Raw genomic sequence first — 17,420 nt, forward strand, 5'->3', positions numbered from 1 at the left:
GGAGTGGCGGCGGAGCCCCTGTGGGGGCTGCGGGGTAACTTCAAGCCTGTTGAAGTGCGGAAATGTCCCCGCCGCCGGGCGCTTCGCCGGGTGCCTGGGAAGGTAAACACCGGGAGAGCCGGAGCCGCTCCGCTCAGTATTGGGCAGCTCTCCTTTTTTTTTCCCAAACCAGAAAAACGTCGGCTCGTCTTCTTAACAGCTGGTCTGGTTGTGGTTTTTCTGGTTATTGGAGGTTTTAGTGCGAAGTGCACTCTTCTGTCTATTTTCCTTTTTTTTCTTAAAGGATCTCAGTCTGATACTTTGAGCCAAAGAGGGTTAGTTTTCTCTCTTTAAAGAAGCTGGCAGTGGCATGCAGACACCAGGGTTATGTGCTCCCAGGCTGCTCCCCGCTTTAGGAACAGGGTGCAGCCGAAGGGGGAGAGATGAAACAATGTAATGTGAAAGATAAACAGTATCACACTGCCGTTAATTTATTAAATGTAGGGTTACTGCCGGGAACTCTTCATGGGTGCTCGAGTATGTGATTCCTGGGGAATCCACGGGGAAGGGGTATATTGGCCCTGGAGACCACAAGATACGGTTATTTCTCTGCTGCTGTTACTGCGCTGGGTTCCCCAACTGTCCTGCCCTGCAGCTCAGCCTCTGCCTTCCATAGCAGTTCTGAGGCCTTGGCTAACCAGCCCTTCTACAAGAATGTGGTGCAAGACCTACATCAAAAACTTTGGTTTCCTGGCAAACACCTGTTTGTCTAGTCAGGTGTCTTCAGGATTGCCTTTTAGATTGTAGACTATTTGTGTTGTATACTGTCTGAACAACCATATCTGTGCAGATATATAAGTCTTGAAAACCATCTCCAGTTTTTAGAGGCAAGGACATCTAACATTTTGGTCTTTATAGGATTTTACATTACTGTTGTTAGTGTGCTTACTGGGGATGGTGTGTATCTTTAGTGAGTAATAGTGGGTTATGTATTAGAAGTCTTTAAATGCTTGGCTGTTAGAGTGCTATCCCCCTTTACTCATTTATGTTACATTCCAAAAGCAGACATAAGCTCAAAAAATCAGAAGCGTGAGAGATCAGTTTCACTTTTTTATTTCTTCCTATATCCGTGATAAATTCATCCAGTTCCTGTGACTTGATGAGATGAAAGAAATCAGTCTTTGATTTTAAAAAGTGACCCTGTTGCTGACAGCGAGGCTTGAAATGGTAGAAGCAGTTTGCAAAATAAAAGTAATTGTAGTGTTAGCAGTACATTAGTTGGTTCACTTCTTACCACTGTTCCTTCCCCTGCCACTGTGGTGGGCGAGTCCAACATTTTTGGTTCTTTTTGCCCTTTGTAAAAGACAAGATTTACAATGTTTGCCTAACTCTTGTGTGGTACAGAGTTCTGTATTTTAAGTCGTTTAAGGTCATTTCGTATAAGGAGCTAAAAAACGGCAAAGTTTTACTGATGTGTTATTGGTAACACTGAGTTGTTGCATGTGCTTCCCTGACAGGCAGGGACATCCCTGACCCACTCGGGAGCATAAGCCCCGAGGTCTACTGTAGAACTGAGATGATGGTAGCAGCAGTTATGTAGCTCTGGGTAGATCTTTTTTTAGCCTAGTTAGATAGTATTTTGCTGACTATAGAAATAAATAGACAAGGTTCTATGAAATTCCTTATATTGTGCAGATTGTGATGGTTTTGCAACACCTTATGTAAACCACAATCAAGTCCATTAAGTTCCAAGCTGCATGGCCCAGTTACATGACCAATATTCTGCAGTCCATATTCTTTTGTTCTAAGGCAAAAATGAGAATAATACAATTGTTGTTAAAGAAGTATTCTACATTTTTAAAATTTCATTATGTTTTAATAATTTTGAAACTATTTTACCTGCTTTCAAAAAGTTAGTATTTGGTTTTGGAGGAAGTTAGTTTCTAACTGACTTCTGGTTTTGTTATTAACTTCTCATTTCCTACCTTCATATATTTAAACTTCAGAATAAGTGATGTGTGAATGTTATTTGCATAACAGATGTGTAATAAAACTATGTTTGTGTTTCAGAATTTTCCCTCCTAGATATTATAGGTACTTGACATACATTCTTAAAGACGAAGTTTTGTCTCTGCTGTAGCTTGTCATACCAGAATTTGACCTAACATGAGCCTTCACAAGGCCGGTGCAATGAAAGTAGCAAGATCTTCTCTTCTTATAAATGCATGTGAATGGCGAAACTGTACAGTGCCCTGACAATACCAAGTATCAAATTCTTACTCTGTATGTTTTGAGCATTTATCAGATTGTTCATCACAACAAATACGAAAATGTTTTGGCAGATGCATTTATGCATATAAAACTTTATGTCATCTGCCCATATTCTGCTTGGAACACAGCTCAGAGAGCCTGTGAGCCTACTTTGCATACGTGCTGTTAAACACTCTGCATATTTGCATTTACATACCTGATATTATACTTGATATTAAACACACACTCTGTTTTAGCTTCCTAGGTTAGAGATTCGATTTATGAATGCATACAGATCTATCTAGTTGTTAATGAGGCCCCTGATTCTGCAAAATGCTGATACTTCTTGTAAAATCCAAGTACTCCCAAACCCTCTAGAAGTACAGTGGAAGCTAAGAAAACTTTCTAGGGCTCTATCACAGAGCTGAATCTTGCAGTCCTGGTTCAGGAAAAAAGAAAGAGAAATTTTTTTCCCAGAAGAGCTCCTTCAGCTTGGATGCCTTGACTCATCAACAGCTAGCTTCCCCAGTTCCCAATGAGCCTCATTTGAAGTAAGACTCCTTAGCTCCTCATCATGAATGAATACAGTCGGGGATATGAGAAGGATCCGCGTGTGTTAGCTGTGTTAATCTTACTTCTGCTGACAGAACAGTGGCTCTGCGAGCAGTACAGTGGAGAAATATGGTTCTATCCTCTTCCCTATTCCCACTACCTATTCCATACTACTGGCTGAGGCTGAGGCAAGAAAAAGGTCCCTTAGTGATGATTGATAGGGCTTTTCATGAAAGATTTGAAGATGCTTGGGGGAGCAGCCCCTGGCATGATTGAACAATTGTACATTTGCATTGTTGTTAATTGAACAGATATGCTTCAGAAGCTTTCATTTAAGTGTCTAACTGGTATTTTTACAGATAATGGAACAAATTAGTCCCATTTGGGTGGGAACAGTTAGAATTACGCTTGATAAAAGTTTTCCTCATTAAGATTAGTTCTGATTCTTCTGCAGCTTTGCATGCATTAAAAAGCATGGCTTTCTTGAGCTAAATATAGTTTCATTCTTACTTTATAAAGCTTCTAGACAAATGTCAGATCCAAAGCACTGAGCTGTCCTCAGAAAGAAACGATTTTTATCAGAAAAAAACCAGAAAAACTGGACAAAAATGTTGCATCAACCACTTACATGACATAAGCAGCCGCAATGTTCATTTACTTTATTTGTTGAATCTTTGTCAAATACAGACCTCTAGTATTATAGCTTTGGTCTTATTTTTTTCATACATTCACATGTGTATTTTCATATATTTCCTGTTAGTTAATAATAAAATCTTTATTTTTAGCAGGGCAATATTTTTAGACAACTTGATAAAATAATTTATGTATTTTTTTCACACATTAAGAGGTTTTTTTTTTACCTAAATAACAGCTGTCTGAATGAAATTACATGACTATGTGAAGAACATTTGGGGTTCTTCAAACAGTTAAACTAAATCAAGTGTGAAAGAAGGGTTCCTGATGTGAGCAGCCTTAGTTTAACAAGAATTCCTGTGCAAGTGATTATAGTGTTGTTAGGGGTTCCTCATCCTGGTATCTAGATGAGACTGATCAGATGTCACCTGTAATTAAGCACCCCTGTTTGAAAATACTAGGTAAGCTTTTTATCAGAGAGTTCTGCGAAATCTAGAAATATTCTTCTTATTATATTTCTTATATAAAAGAGACTTTTTTGAGCCATGGAGATTGTCAGATGGTTTAGCTTCAAATTAGTATGTGGAACAAAACTGTCTAAAGATGAAAGATGCATATTTTTTGTGTGAAAACTGTGGAGCCAAAGGTAAGATGTGTGTTGTGAACTAATCCTGATCTTGTGAAACAGTACCATAGGTTTTTGTTGTGCAAATTAATATGGATTTAAAAATCTGTTGCTAGTAGGTGCAGGGGAGAGTTGTGTCATTTGCATAGCACTTTACTTTTGATAATCTAAACTAGTCTGTGAGTCTGCTGAATTAGATGGATGATAGTCTCTGGTAAAAACTGGGTCATCTGTTAGCTAAGCATATGTAAATAACCAAGTCCAGAAATCCTGTTAATTGCTACAGATTCCCTCTGGTACAAGTACTGATTTAAAAAATTCTAATTGATAAGCTTCAAATTGTTTACTGCAGGTATGTAAAAAACTTGATTCAACTTCCATTGAAGTTGAAGACAGGCACCAGCTAGCTTCAGATAAAATTTGATCTGGCCTGAAGGGGTTAGGAGTAGGGCTGCCAGGGAATAGAGCTGCTTTCATCTGAAAATTGAAAATCCTTCTATCTTTCTCAGCATGCTGCTACCCTGTTAAATCTGTTTGCTCAGTGGCAAGTGATTAGAAACATATGTCATCCCTGGAGAAAAAAAAAAATGAAAGTATTCCAAAGAATTTCAGTATAATTTTGTGTTTGTATGTAATCAGAGTAACATTAAGGAATAGTGTGTTTTTACAGTTTTAAGGATTTAGTAAGGTATTTTGTAAAGTAAACAATTGTACTCTTAATATATTAGTATAAAAAAGCTTAATAGCTCATGGTTTAGGACTGCATTTGCTGCCTCAATATGGTGGAAAAAAATTCATTTTTATTTGTTTTGAAACAGTATGGTTTTTGTAAAGGAGTGAATAAGAGACTATTTTTCATGTTTAATTTTGCAAAGAGACAAAATGTCTAAAAATTTCTGAATTATTAACACTCAAAAAAAAAAAATTTGAAATAATGAGTTCCTGCAGGTCACCTGAGCTGCGGTAACTGCCTGGCTGCTCATGGTTAGCTCAGGGCCCCTCTGACGTGTCTCAGCATAACCTTTTTCTTTTACAGACTGGACAAAGTCATGTTTCAATGGCCAAACCGAGCACAATAGGTTATATACTTTCTTACAGGAGCATACTTTTTAAATACTTTTTAAAGTAAATTATTCGTTTTGTATTATGAAGCCCAAAAGTTAAGCGTGAAACATCTCTCAGGCGGGGTAATCAACACCAAAGTCAGGTTCCCTGTTCTACTTCCAATGGGGGGCTGGTATGAGAGCCTCAGCTCTGCCATTTTCCATCTGCAAGGAATACTCTTTTTTCTTGCTTCCCTGCAAAAGCAGGTCTGCCCCCTGGAATGTCTGCTCCTCTTCCATGTGTAGCCACTTACTCAGAATCAGGCCTGCCATAGCAACACAAGCCTTTGGCCCTGGCTGGCATGGCACAGCATGGGTGTCCTTGCAGGGCTGGTGCAGAAGTGCTTCCAGCAGCGTTTTGGGGTTCAATATGTGTTGCTTCCTGCAGCAGTGCATCACTCACGCAGCTGCAGGGGTGCTGAATTTAGGAGATTGGCAGTTGTTTGGGAATGGGAAGAGGAATGTCAGCAAGCATTGAGGCAGTCTGTAATGCCAGATACTAACCAAAAGCAGGAGAGTAAACAAATTTGCCTAGGTTTTCTGCTTACTATTGAAGTGGAAGAACCATGAAAGGCAGTGGGAGTTCTTGCCTTACTGAAGACCACAGGAGAGGGCTCGCAGTTTGCTCTGTAAACTGGTTGAAATATAATGTGTGATTAATTTTACAGAGGATAACTCACCTTTTTGCATTAACATATGTGAAATAAAATGATTAATAGCCATTAGTCGCTCAGTGCAATAGGAATAACTTTGTTGTCCTAGACCATTGTCAGTCTCCTTCACTAGAAGAAGCTGAAGCATTTACTTAGCAGAAAGAGGGTATTATTCTTGGACAATATTCTGTGTCATTGACATCTTGTCTTAATTAGCTTTCATATTCCGAGAGCTTTCTTTCTGAAAATGTCATCATTTTAACAAAAGAATGACCAAAACTGACAGCTGGAGTTTGGTAATAACATTCTGTATCAAATATCAGTAAATGAATTCTAAAATAGCTGGACTTCTTTTTTGGTCCATGACTGTATGTGCATAATTAGCTCCTTTTCAAGTGTTGCCCAGAGGAAATGTTGAGCCACCTGCATGGGAATAAGTAAATAGCTTTTTTAAATCTTGGTGGATCTTACTTAGCTCCCTTGGGGAGTTCAGTTTTGGTCACTGACGTCAGCCTTATTGCCTTTAAAGCCTGAAATCTCTCTTTGTCCTGATATACTGGGATTTGGCCATGAAAGGGAAGGGGGGAAAGAGTAATGGAACAATGAGGAGTTTCAGTGTGTGGGTTCTTGTCCTCTGAGAGTTGTACTTGACACTGACAAGACTTAACTAAGCTGAAAGAAGCATCTGTATAATCTTCTGTATTTCCCTGATATGCCATTCTGTGTTGAACTGATGCACCTCAGCATACCTGTCACCTTGGTTAACTTAGCCCAAAAATAGTAAGTTTCCTGCCAGGTTCTTATTAGAGCCTGCCACTCTTTGAAGGGGTGTGAACTTTTTCACATACTTCAGTTTGAGACAGGTTGCGATGCTTGGCTGTGAAAGGGCTTTGACCATTATTATAGGTAGTTGAAGTTTTTATGCTGTGATTCCTGCTTCACTGCTCTAGGTGCTAGCACTGTTGTTGTCACATTGGCTCAGAAGAATATTCTTCCCCACTCAGAGCAACTCCAATTGTCCAATTCAGGGTGAAAATGTTAGCAATGCTCAGAATGTTGTGGTGGTCACAGTAGTGAAGTTGTGCTGTGGAGACAAGGGATGTACCAGTGCTCCAGTAGTCTTGTAAGACCACTAGAAAAAAACCATCAGGGAGAGCTTTACCACTTACTTCTCACCTTCAAGTCTGTCCCTGCTCAAAAGCTCCTTCCCTGGTTTCAGATGTCACTGCAGTATCCTTTAGTGGCTGGCTCAGCATTTCTTAGTTTCTTTGGTTTTGTCCTATATTTAAGGAGCTGTTTTGTATTATATTCGCATTTTTAAGAAACACCAGATGAATGACACTGGAAAATTAATTCATTGTTTACTTACAAGGTGGTTTGTGGGAGAGTAGCAAAGTTACCCAACTACTATGCCTTGAGCAGGATGTGGCTGGGTGAGCATTTCCCTTGTGGAGCTCCTCCTGGGGTCTCCAACTCCTCCTTGACCAGTGTCAGTTAACTTGGTGTCTCTGTTGAATCCAACAAGAACTCCGCTAGTTGCATCCATCTGTGTGTGTGGGTAAGCACAGACTTTTCTATGAGGAAAGGAGCTGGTTTAGCTTAATCTGCATTGAAGAGTTAATCTTAGATCTTGTTAATTATCCTGAGAAAAGTTGTGCAAGAAAATACTTGCCAACTCATTAGGCTACTGGCTGGAAGTCCAGGGAGACAGGCTGATGCTTTCAAGTACAAAACCAGCTGCTCTCCCCCCACCCCCTGGAGTTAAAGGGAGAGTGGAGATGATTGCTTTATACCATGAAAGTGTTGCTATGTCTAGGAACCCACTTTGGAATCAGCCATCAAAATCATTGCAGCTCTTTTCCCTAGAAAAGCTAAATGGATGATCTGAACTGGGACAATTAGTTGAAGAAAGCTGTAATTGGAGCCACACTTTACTGTGGCAGCTCTCCTTCTGGCAGGGCCCACAGTTATATCCTGCTGTTTTGGTTTTGCTGCCCAGTCAGCCAGTTGGTTTTCTTTTGTCCTGAAAATTCAGTTTTATGCCCAGGAGGAGGCCTGGTAAAAAAAGATCATCAGTAGTCCTCTAGAGATCTGTTGTCAAGAAGAACTACTAGATCCTGGTGCACTAAATCCTATGAGAGTCATAGTATTTGTTCCAGTAAAAACAGGGTGCAGCTGTAAGTGTGAAAGAGATGACGAGAGAGAGCTTCTCTTGGTTTGTTAATAAAATCCCTTATAATAAAAGGTATTAAAAATCAACATTATAAAAAAGCCAGATATAATGTTGCCATGTTTTAGACTTTAGTTCTGTGAGGGAATATTTACTTGAACTATCTAAATTACAGTAATAGAGGAGAACAGATCCTTGGAATGTTTTAATTAGTATCAATTAGTATACAAGATTCTTCTTTACAGAGGCTATTTTTAGCTTTGTTTGAACAGTGGAAGTTTTCCTAGAAAACTTCAAGCTTATTTTTGCTAGTTTTATAACCCTAACAATTTAAAACTTTTGTATAAAAAATTAAGACCATTCCACTGGTTTCTTATGCCAGGCCCTTGGCTTCTGGATTAATTTCGATTTAGTGTGGTGTCTTTGTCTTTAGTGTGGGTTCTGTTGCCTTAGAATCGTGCACCCGTTAACTTCAGACAGAACACCATTTATTTATTTTAAAGTACTGCTTATTTTTCTCTTTTTTTTCTCCCTATTCTCATAGTTCCTTTTGTGAAGTTTCTTCCCTATTCAACTACTAATGCTTTTGTTTCCTTACACTGTCCTGGAGTTTTATCCAGTGTTTAGTTATTCCCTTCCTTTGCTTTTTGAATGGCTCTGCTACCATTTTTGCTTTGTTCCTCCTTTATATCACTTTGGTGATAGGAAATGTGTTGCAGTAGTAGCAATTGAACTAGAAATTTCACAAAGCTGTGTGCAGGTGAAATCAGCCAGTCCTATGTACACATACATCTGTTTGACTTTTTAAAGAGAAAACTCCAAAATCCATGCATATTATTTTCCCCCTCTATGCTCCAATCCATTCTGAAGAAACACATGATGCAGAAATCAGTGGATAAAATTCTCTGCCCTGTCTTACTCCCAAAGTTTAGCTGTACGACTGAAATAATGGGAAGTTAAATAATAGTCTAGTGAGTTGGATGTAGATAGTTCATCAAAAGAGTAACAAAACACTCAGGATTCTATGGGAGGGTGGGTGTGCATGAAGTACAAATACTACAAAACATGGAAATCAACGGGAAAATGCATTATATAACAAATACAGAAAATTCCGAGTTTGTCTGGGATTCACTGTTTTTGAATATTTTGGCTTCTCTTGGTTAGCTGGTCACTAGTAAACAATGTTGCCCTACTGCAGATATCTTTATCTATTATTTTACTGTACAACTAATAGGTGTTGTGTTGGACTCTGTATGACTAGGCAGGGTTCAGTGGATCCACTCCCTAGAAGAGGCAGGATTAGACACAGACTTTGGAGTGACCAATTGTACCCAGAGGCATTTTGAAATGCCCAGTAATGAGTCAGCAGGGATGCCAGTTGCCTCATGAGTGCTAGCAGTACCTAGGGGGGCAGAGTGGCCAAGGAGAAGTGATTCCTACAAAAGCAGTGATCAGGAGACTTAGGAGGAGCTTATCACATCAGTCTCTTATTGCTTGAAGCAATTTTTCACTCCCTGAGTTAATGGGTACTATGGTCACAGAGTCCCAGTGCCTGGTAGTTTCCTGGACTTGATGTGCAGGATTGCAAGAGTGTTATGTTATGCTATATGAGGCCAACATGCAAGAGGTTTTAGATTCTAGAAGAGAATATTTGGAGGTCATTTGGAGATGGGTAAGATTATACAAAAGAACCAAACTTGGAGCATGCTGTGAAATAGAATAATTACAAAAAGGGTCAGGTATTGTAAGAAGACATGGATGCTAATGTGGCTTTGATGCAGGTAAAAAGGCAAGGGAACACATTATTTTTAAGGAAACCTGTATACTTTAGTAGATTACAGGCAAGTGTAGGAGAGAGGGTTTCCACATCTGACAGATGAAAATGAGCATTTTATCTTTGAGGCAGTGAATGATTCATGTTTTGTGTATGGCTTTTGCTATTTTAGCCCTTTATAATTTTTCATAATGCCTGCAGAGGCAGAGCAATTAATTTGCTTTTTTTCTATAATTTTATATTAAATTTGATACATATTTTCATTTGTTCTGCTACACTTCTCCTGAACTGAACTCAGAAGCGAAATTAACTTGATGGCTTCTTAGCGTTATTTCACAATTGTGTTCCAAGTTATTGCAGTTGGCTGAAAAACAGTAGTGAGGATCTGAATAGGCTTTTGTTTCTCTTTAAAGTAATGTGGCAAGATTCTGTTACTTGCCTGCTGTGCTATGAGGTATTTGGCTCCCAAGGATTTCTTACCCTTCAGTCTTCAGGAAAATAGCAACATAGAGAAAATAGTTCTTAGCAGGGGAATCTCCAGCCATGGTATGTATCATGTTTGTGATAGTCTACATTTTAAGTGCCTGGATCCAGGAAAGAAAAGAGTTAATGAGCTTAATGTTTTGATGCTGAAGATGCCTGGTTTAGTCCGTGATAAATCTGTAGTAACTCTGATTTATTGATCATATGAAGTGAGTTTTTCTTTGAATACTGGAGTGATAAATATTTTTACGCAGTCTTTTATATGAAGGAGTAGAGATGACCAATGTGTACACTTTGGCAATCCTGCTAATCAGCGTCATGTTAGAGTAACATTGGAGGGCATTTAGAGCATGGAAAATGGGCAAAAATTCTTGTTTGCCTTCATGATAGAAAGGAATTCAGTTTTATAATTATTACAGTGGAGCAAGGCAGAGTATAATTTCTGTCTCCTGGAGCTTGCCAGTTGCATGCTATTTACTCGGGAATGGTGTTGCAGAATTGGGAAATAATGTATGGTCATTGCAATTATTTAAAATACAGAACAGTCTCCCGGTATGAAAACCCCCCAGCCAGATTTCAGCCATAAAGACGGTGGGTTTGATAGTAGGGTATATAAAATATAACACACTACTGTAGGGCTGGGAGTGGGGAAGACAATAAAATAAACAGTTTACAATAGTTACTATAAATGAGATTGCTATTTTTTAAATCATGAGAGACTAGAAATATTTTCCATATGGCTTCATTGACTACAATTTCAAATAGGTACTCAAGTCAAAAGGAATGAGGGGCTTTTATTTCTGACTTAAATCATCAGAGACCATCCTCCACTTCACTCTGGAATTACAGTAATTCAAGCTCCAACCACAGTATTTTAATTTCAGTAGTTCTGTTTATGATTACCTCTTTGGGCCTCATTGCACTGAAATGGTGATATTGACTTGCTGATGGTACATCATATTTGTCCATGTTTACTAATTCTCTCCTTTATTATGCTCTCTATCAGTTTGCTAGTCTGGAGGCTATAATAGATATCTTCTCAGCTGTTATTGTAGAGAGCTTTGGCATATTTACTGACTATGTCTTCCAGCTGTTTGTAAACCCTGTGATTTAAATACTGTGCTAGCAGTATGGCCAATCCAAAATATGGTAATTTTAAATTGAGTAAAAGACACTCTGCCAGTCAGAGGACTTGCAGGTATTTGACATTATAGCCTTATGAATTGCTGAGGTCCTATCAACTGATGTAAACCAACTCTATCAACTCCAAGGAAAACAAGGTGACGACAAACAGAAAAACATACAAGAAAAAATAAGTAAAGTAAAACTACAAGCATTTTATTTCTTTCTCCAGGTCATGAGGAAAAGAACAGAGCACATACTCCTATTTTCTTTGATAGATTGTATGTAGAACAACTGTATTTGCAAAAGGTGGAGAGCTTGTGTGACACAGCAAAGAGGTCAGAGCTGGGCAGAACAAGTTAGCTGCTGACGTGAGATCAGACAATTGCAAGTACCGGGAGGCAGGCAGGAAGCACACTGCAGTTCTAGAACAGGATTTTGATACAAACAGGCTGCCTAAGAGCACTCAGTGGAGCCAAGAAATCCTGCTTTTTGGTATATAAAAGTCTTATTCTTAGACAGGGTCACAAAACGTTAATAAACTTCAAAATCTGATTACAGAGCTTAGTGCTTTGTGCATTTGAAATGTGTTACAAATAACACAGTTAAGCCAAGAATATTTTAAAGACTAATAAGGACATGAGAGTGCCATTTTACAAGTGAAAATCATCATATAGTATAGAGTGTTTCTCTCTTCTTTATAACTGGGCAGATATGTATAAAATCACTGTTTTCTTCAGTTTCGGCAAAAAATAATTGCATAAAGGGGAATTACTTACCTGGATTCTAAGCATATTAAATTAACTCAATTTTAGCATCTTTTTTAGGGGAAAACCTAGTGCTGTTCCCAAAATACATGGTCAATCTTTGGTTCTTTGCCAATGAAAGAGTTTGTTATAAGCTTGCAGGAGAGAAAGGATGATTTGGTTCAGCATTGTGTGAAGGTGGGAAAGCTTGTAAGAGATCTTTTGTTCAAAGCTTGGATGGCATTTTACTTGGTGATGCGTCTTGTGCTTTCTTTAGCTCATTGAGGTAATTTGTCATGTACAAGTGCCTTGGGGTAAATTCCTTCTAGCGCACGTCCGCTTAAATTTATGATGTTGTATGATAGATTAACTTTTCCCATTTTTGTCTAACCTTTTTCACTTGTATGTTCTATAGAGAATGTTAGCCTGTTTTCATTGGTGATGACTCTTACTTGATGTTTGGGTTTTGTGTAGTCCTCTATAATATAAACACTTGTCTGTTAGACATTATTATGTGTTACTGACCCCTAAATTATTTCAAATTACAATTAAATATTTTTTTGCAACTGCACTTGTTGAAATACCTTCTTGTGCATGCCAGCATTATATCCAGAGAAACTATTTTGCACTGTTTAGTAATCAGTGCTTTTATCTGTTCCTTATCCTAAGATAGTTTTAGAAACACCATACCAAGCAGAGGAGCTTATTATTCGGGGAGACTGTGTTGTTAAAAAATTTCTTCTATGCTATCATCTGGTTTTAGTGGTTCTGAATTAATTTCATGAAAGTTAGTCTAGTAGCCTTACAATAACTCTCAAAAAAAGTTATTAGATCATCTGCTCTGATCTCCTATATATTGGGGGACATTATATCTGACCTTGGGTGCTTCTGTACTTAGTAATATGTATTTTGCTGAAACATACTGAATGCAGTGAGTGGTGGGAAATCCACTGCTTCTTGGGCAGTTTGTTGCACAGATCAGTTACTGTGATGGTAAAAATGTATGCCTTACTTTTCTTTTTAATCTGGTTAATTACATCTTCCAATTACTGGTTCTTGATTAACTCTTCATTGAAGAATTCAATACTTGGGCCTGTTTTTCTTTTCTAAGGTACTTGTGCACTACATGATCATGTGATCTCTCAGTCATCTTCTCACTGCATAACCAGATTATGCTTTCTTAATGTCTAGGCAAAAAAAATTTCTTCCATCACTTCCTTCTTTTTTTTTTTTTTTTTTTTTTCAGTTTTCTTTTTAAAAAGTGGAGACCCTAGCAGGTTATGGGCATCAATGTTCAAACTCCATAATTAAGATACATATATCTTTCACCTTCTTTTACTCTCTGGCTTTCTCCACCATAGTAAAGGTTTATTCAGAAGAGTAGTAGACATTAACAAAGGAAGGACTTCTGAAATGCATTTGCTTTTTTCTTCCCCTGAGATGGTAGAACTGTAATGGTGTTATATTCAGTTGAATGAAGACATACAGGTTATTCCTCTTTGTTCTAGTGACATTGAAACATTAAAATGCTCATGTGTAAAATGCTCAAGGCTGTAAGTTTTTATAGGCAATGACTGCAGAGCACATCTGTTGATTCAGCACACCCTTATCAAATGGCTGGTACCTTCATAAACTACTCGTTTTAGGAATTGGGAGGTTGTATCTGCTCTGGGCTGCTGTGTTTGTTAAGCTTGCCAGTTGTGTCACATTAGAGCCTGAGTGCCTGCAACACTAACACATGTTGAATACAGCTTTACTGATAGCAAGTTAAAAATATTTTTTAAGTATGGATTTGCAGAACTACCTAATATATCCTGAGAGTCCTCATTTGAGAGAAAGCAATCCCAGATTTGACCATAAGGGTAGAAATCCCTTGCAGTCTGCTGCATGGTTTGACCCTCAATTAAATCACTGAAAAGTTATTGGTAAAGAGTAAGTATACGTTTGAACACGCTTTACATGTCTGGTATAAGTGGTTTTAGCAGGTGAATAATCTAGAATTGATTTCCTACCATGTCCACTCCAGTTTCTTTGAACATTCTGTATTGCTAAGTGATTAACCTAGTTCTTTGATGTAAAATTAGTGTGCCTAGCTCCATTTTTAAAGCGTTTCCAAGTTCACTTTTGTACCCCTGCTGCTTGCTTTCATTATACAACAAAGATGATTGTTTCCTTTAGCAAAGAACTTACTGAGTTTTAAATTATTTTCCTGTACCTTGATCTGGAGGGAGAATGCCAGCAGTTTATTAGGGTTTAGGAGTACAAGTTCCCCTGACCTTTCAATTTGTATATGTACACTTAAGAGTCCCACTGTGCAGATGAGAGACAAGAATTTAATCTTTGTGCTTCGTGTTTGTTTGGATGCATTTCATTTTGGTATGTGAGAAAACCCAGGGGAGACACACACAGTCTTGCAAAAAAAATTTGTGTGAGACAGTGTTTTCAGCAACATCAAAATGTAACTGCACATACCAGACTTCTTCATTCATGCTGCCAAAGGAATAATAGGATTACCCTGCTTTGTTTTGCTTTTTTCACCCTGGCATTAAATGAACTGAAACTTCATGTGTGAGTCTCTGGAAAATAAGGTCAGTTGAAAAAGAGTTCATTGTCCTTTTATTCTTATTCTTCTTAGGTGTTAACAGACAAGTTCAGGTTTATCCAGAGAACCATGGCAGAAGGTGGATTTGATCCCTGTGAATGCATTTGCTCGCATGAACATGCAATGCGAAGACTGATTAATCTGGTAAGGATAACATGAGGATATTTGGAAGGGTGGTTATTCAGACATTACTTCAGCTCTTGCAGATTTGCAGTTACTGGTGCTTTTGAATCTGCTTATTCAGTTGCATGTACAGTTAGAATCTGTGTATCCATCTTTCTGATGAGCTTTTGAATAGTCAATACAAATTATAGCTTTCTGTTTATTTCCCAGAGCTGCATTTTGACAGCATTGACAGTGTTTCTGTTGAAATGTTTCTTTTATATGCATTTTTTTCAGTCTGCATAAAGCCAGAGAAATTACCCAGCAAAGTCTTTGTGGTCAAGGTAATTCCACACATATGAAGTTCCACGTACTCATACGGCAAGATAATGATGTCTAAATTTTTAAAACTACCCTTTAAATAGTTCTGAAGTTGGGAATTCACTGATTCTGAGTTTTGAGTTCTGTTTCTTGCTATGTCATTGATAGGTTGAGCAACTTCAAGCAAGTTATGTACATTGCTCTGTGACCTGTAAAATAGCAACGTTTCTTTCTTTCTGTATTGAACTTAGTTCAATGTCTATTGAAAAAATAAGCAACAAAGTGCTTCTTTTTTTTTCTAAGTAAAAGTACATATTTTTTAAAATAACATTAACAATTATGAACTGTGAGCAATTAGGTGAACTTAATTACAACTCTAATTTGATTAAATTCTTTTCAAGATTACACTATACATCAACTTCATTTGATGTACTTCCCCTTGTTGATTTTCATAAACCTGTTTTTATCACATTTTCTTTCTTAGGGCCTAAATTAGTATAATTTTAAGTTACTGGGTACATCAGCTGTTCAAGGCAGTTGTGTGTGAAGAAGATTCTCTCTAGGATCAGGCCCTTCTTCAAGAGGTTTCTTAGCAGTATTTTGGGAAGGTTATCAGGAAAATATGACATCCACTAGCCTATGATAAGAGTAGAGTTAGTATCTAAGTCCCCAAAGAATGTATGTCTGGGTATAAGGAATCATAGAATCACATAATATTCTGAGTTAGAAGAGACCCACAGGGATCATTGAGTCCAGCTCCTGGCCCTACACAGCACCGTCCTCAAGAGTCACACCATGTGTCCCAGAGCACTGTCCAAACACTTTTTGAACTCTGTCAGACTTGGTGCTGTGACCACTTCCCTGGGGAGCCTGTTCCAATGCCCAACCACTCTCTGGGGGAAGACTGTTTTCCTAGTATCCAACCTAAACCCCTCAACACAGCTTCATGCTGTTTCCTCAGGTCCTATCGTTGGTCACCATGGAGAAGGGGTCAGTGTTTGCCCCTCCTCTTCCCCTCACTAGGAAGTTGTAGACTGCAATGAGGTCTCCCCTCAGTCTCCTCTTCTCCAGGCTGAATAAGCCAAGTGACCTCAGCTGCTCCTTGTATGGCTTCCCCTTAATTTGTGTGGTTGTCCTTAAACCACTTCCACATGCATACATCCACAAAAGAAGAAACTTTTTTAAAATGGCACTTTTCAAGAGGTATATATAACTTGTTCATGCAAATGTGTGGGTTGCACTTGTATAGTCCTGGTTCACCCTGAATACAAAAACCAAAGTGTCCACACTTTATTAGTCTTGAAGTGTATCATTACAGTCATCTGGAATGCCAGAGGAAGAACTTAGAGCCAGGCAGATGCTGTACCAGTGTGTACTCTCAGAGAGCTTGGCTGATCTTACTTTCCAGAATGACTTTGCTCAGAGTAAGTGGAGTTCCCCACCCATGTCCATAACATAGCACTTGCAGAACTTGTGTCATCATGTTCTCGTATTGCACCCTAGGCCTGTGCACAGAGAACGCTGTCTCCAAAATACACAGGCCACACTAGGAGTCAAAATACTCCAGACCAGGCTCTTGCAGTGGGAGGGCTAGTCAGTGGCTGCAGCAGAAGGAGAGTGATACCCTACAGGACAAGAGGAAATGACAAGCACTTTCCATCTCACAGACCAGCAGACCCTTGGGCTAAGCATCAAAACTGGAGTTGCCAGCCCCAGGTCTGTGTAGTGGCCAGCTGCACCAAAGTCCAAAATGACACCAGACAAATTGAGCATGTCTGTATAGCTAGTTCCATATGCTTTATAGGAAATGATACAATTTTCCTTTGGTAGTTCCCAATTGTGGTACAGCCAGTACTTTCTTGAAACTCGAGAGTCATTACAGGTTGATCCACTTTCTTACTGTTGAACAGTCAACAGGTTTGGTTGGGGACTGGAGAACTAAAAAGTGAAAAGGGATGTGTGCCCATTTATTGGTGTTACGAGAATTGTTCAGGATGGAAGGAACTTCAGTAGATGACCTAAGCCAACCTCTTGCTCAAAGCAAGGCTGATAGTGATCAGGTCATTCAGGGCTTTTATTCTAGCTGAATCTTGAAAACCTTCAAGGGATAGCAATTCCACAGCTTCTTGGGGCAACCTGCCCCAATATTTGGCAGTCTTTGTGACAGAGAATTTTTTCTATCCATGTTTTAGTTGAATGTATCATACCCTCTGCCATACAGTGCTGTAAAGAGCTGTCTCTGTCCTCTCACTAACCTCTTTGTAAGTACTGGGGACTGCTGTTAGGTCTCCCAAAACCATTTCTT

The 17,420-nt window shown here is 38.7% G+C and overlaps 1 protein-coding gene across 5 annotated transcripts in view; it reads left to right on the forward strand.

Annotated features, from left to right (window-relative positions):
• The window catches only part of SMIM14 (small integral membrane protein 14), a 55,679-nt gene that overhangs the window by 14,689 nt on the left and 23,570 nt on the right, over nucleotides 1-17,420 (forward strand). For 3 of the 5 annotated variants that reach the window (XM_042052920.1, XM_042052919.1, XM_042052923.1), the window contains one exon: nucleotides 14,726-14,836. In XM_042052920.1, coding sequence (XP_041908854.1) covers nucleotides 14,726-14,836 — 111 coding nt within the window. Of the gene's footprint in view, nucleotides 1-6; nucleotides 103-10,266; nucleotides 10,286-14,725; nucleotides 14,837-17,420 lie in introns of those variants that run through there. The other 2 variants (XM_042052922.1, XM_042052921.1) reach the window with 2 other exon arrangements.

This window comes from Corvus kubaryi, unplaced genomic scaffold, assembly GCF_017639235.1.
Source record: "Corvus kubaryi isolate FWS band 111438036 unplaced genomic scaffold, C.kubaryi_AGA036_p1.0 split1-131, whole genome shotgun sequence".
Lineage (NCBI taxonomy): Eukaryota > Metazoa > Chordata > Aves > Passeriformes > Corvidae > Corvus > Corvus kubaryi.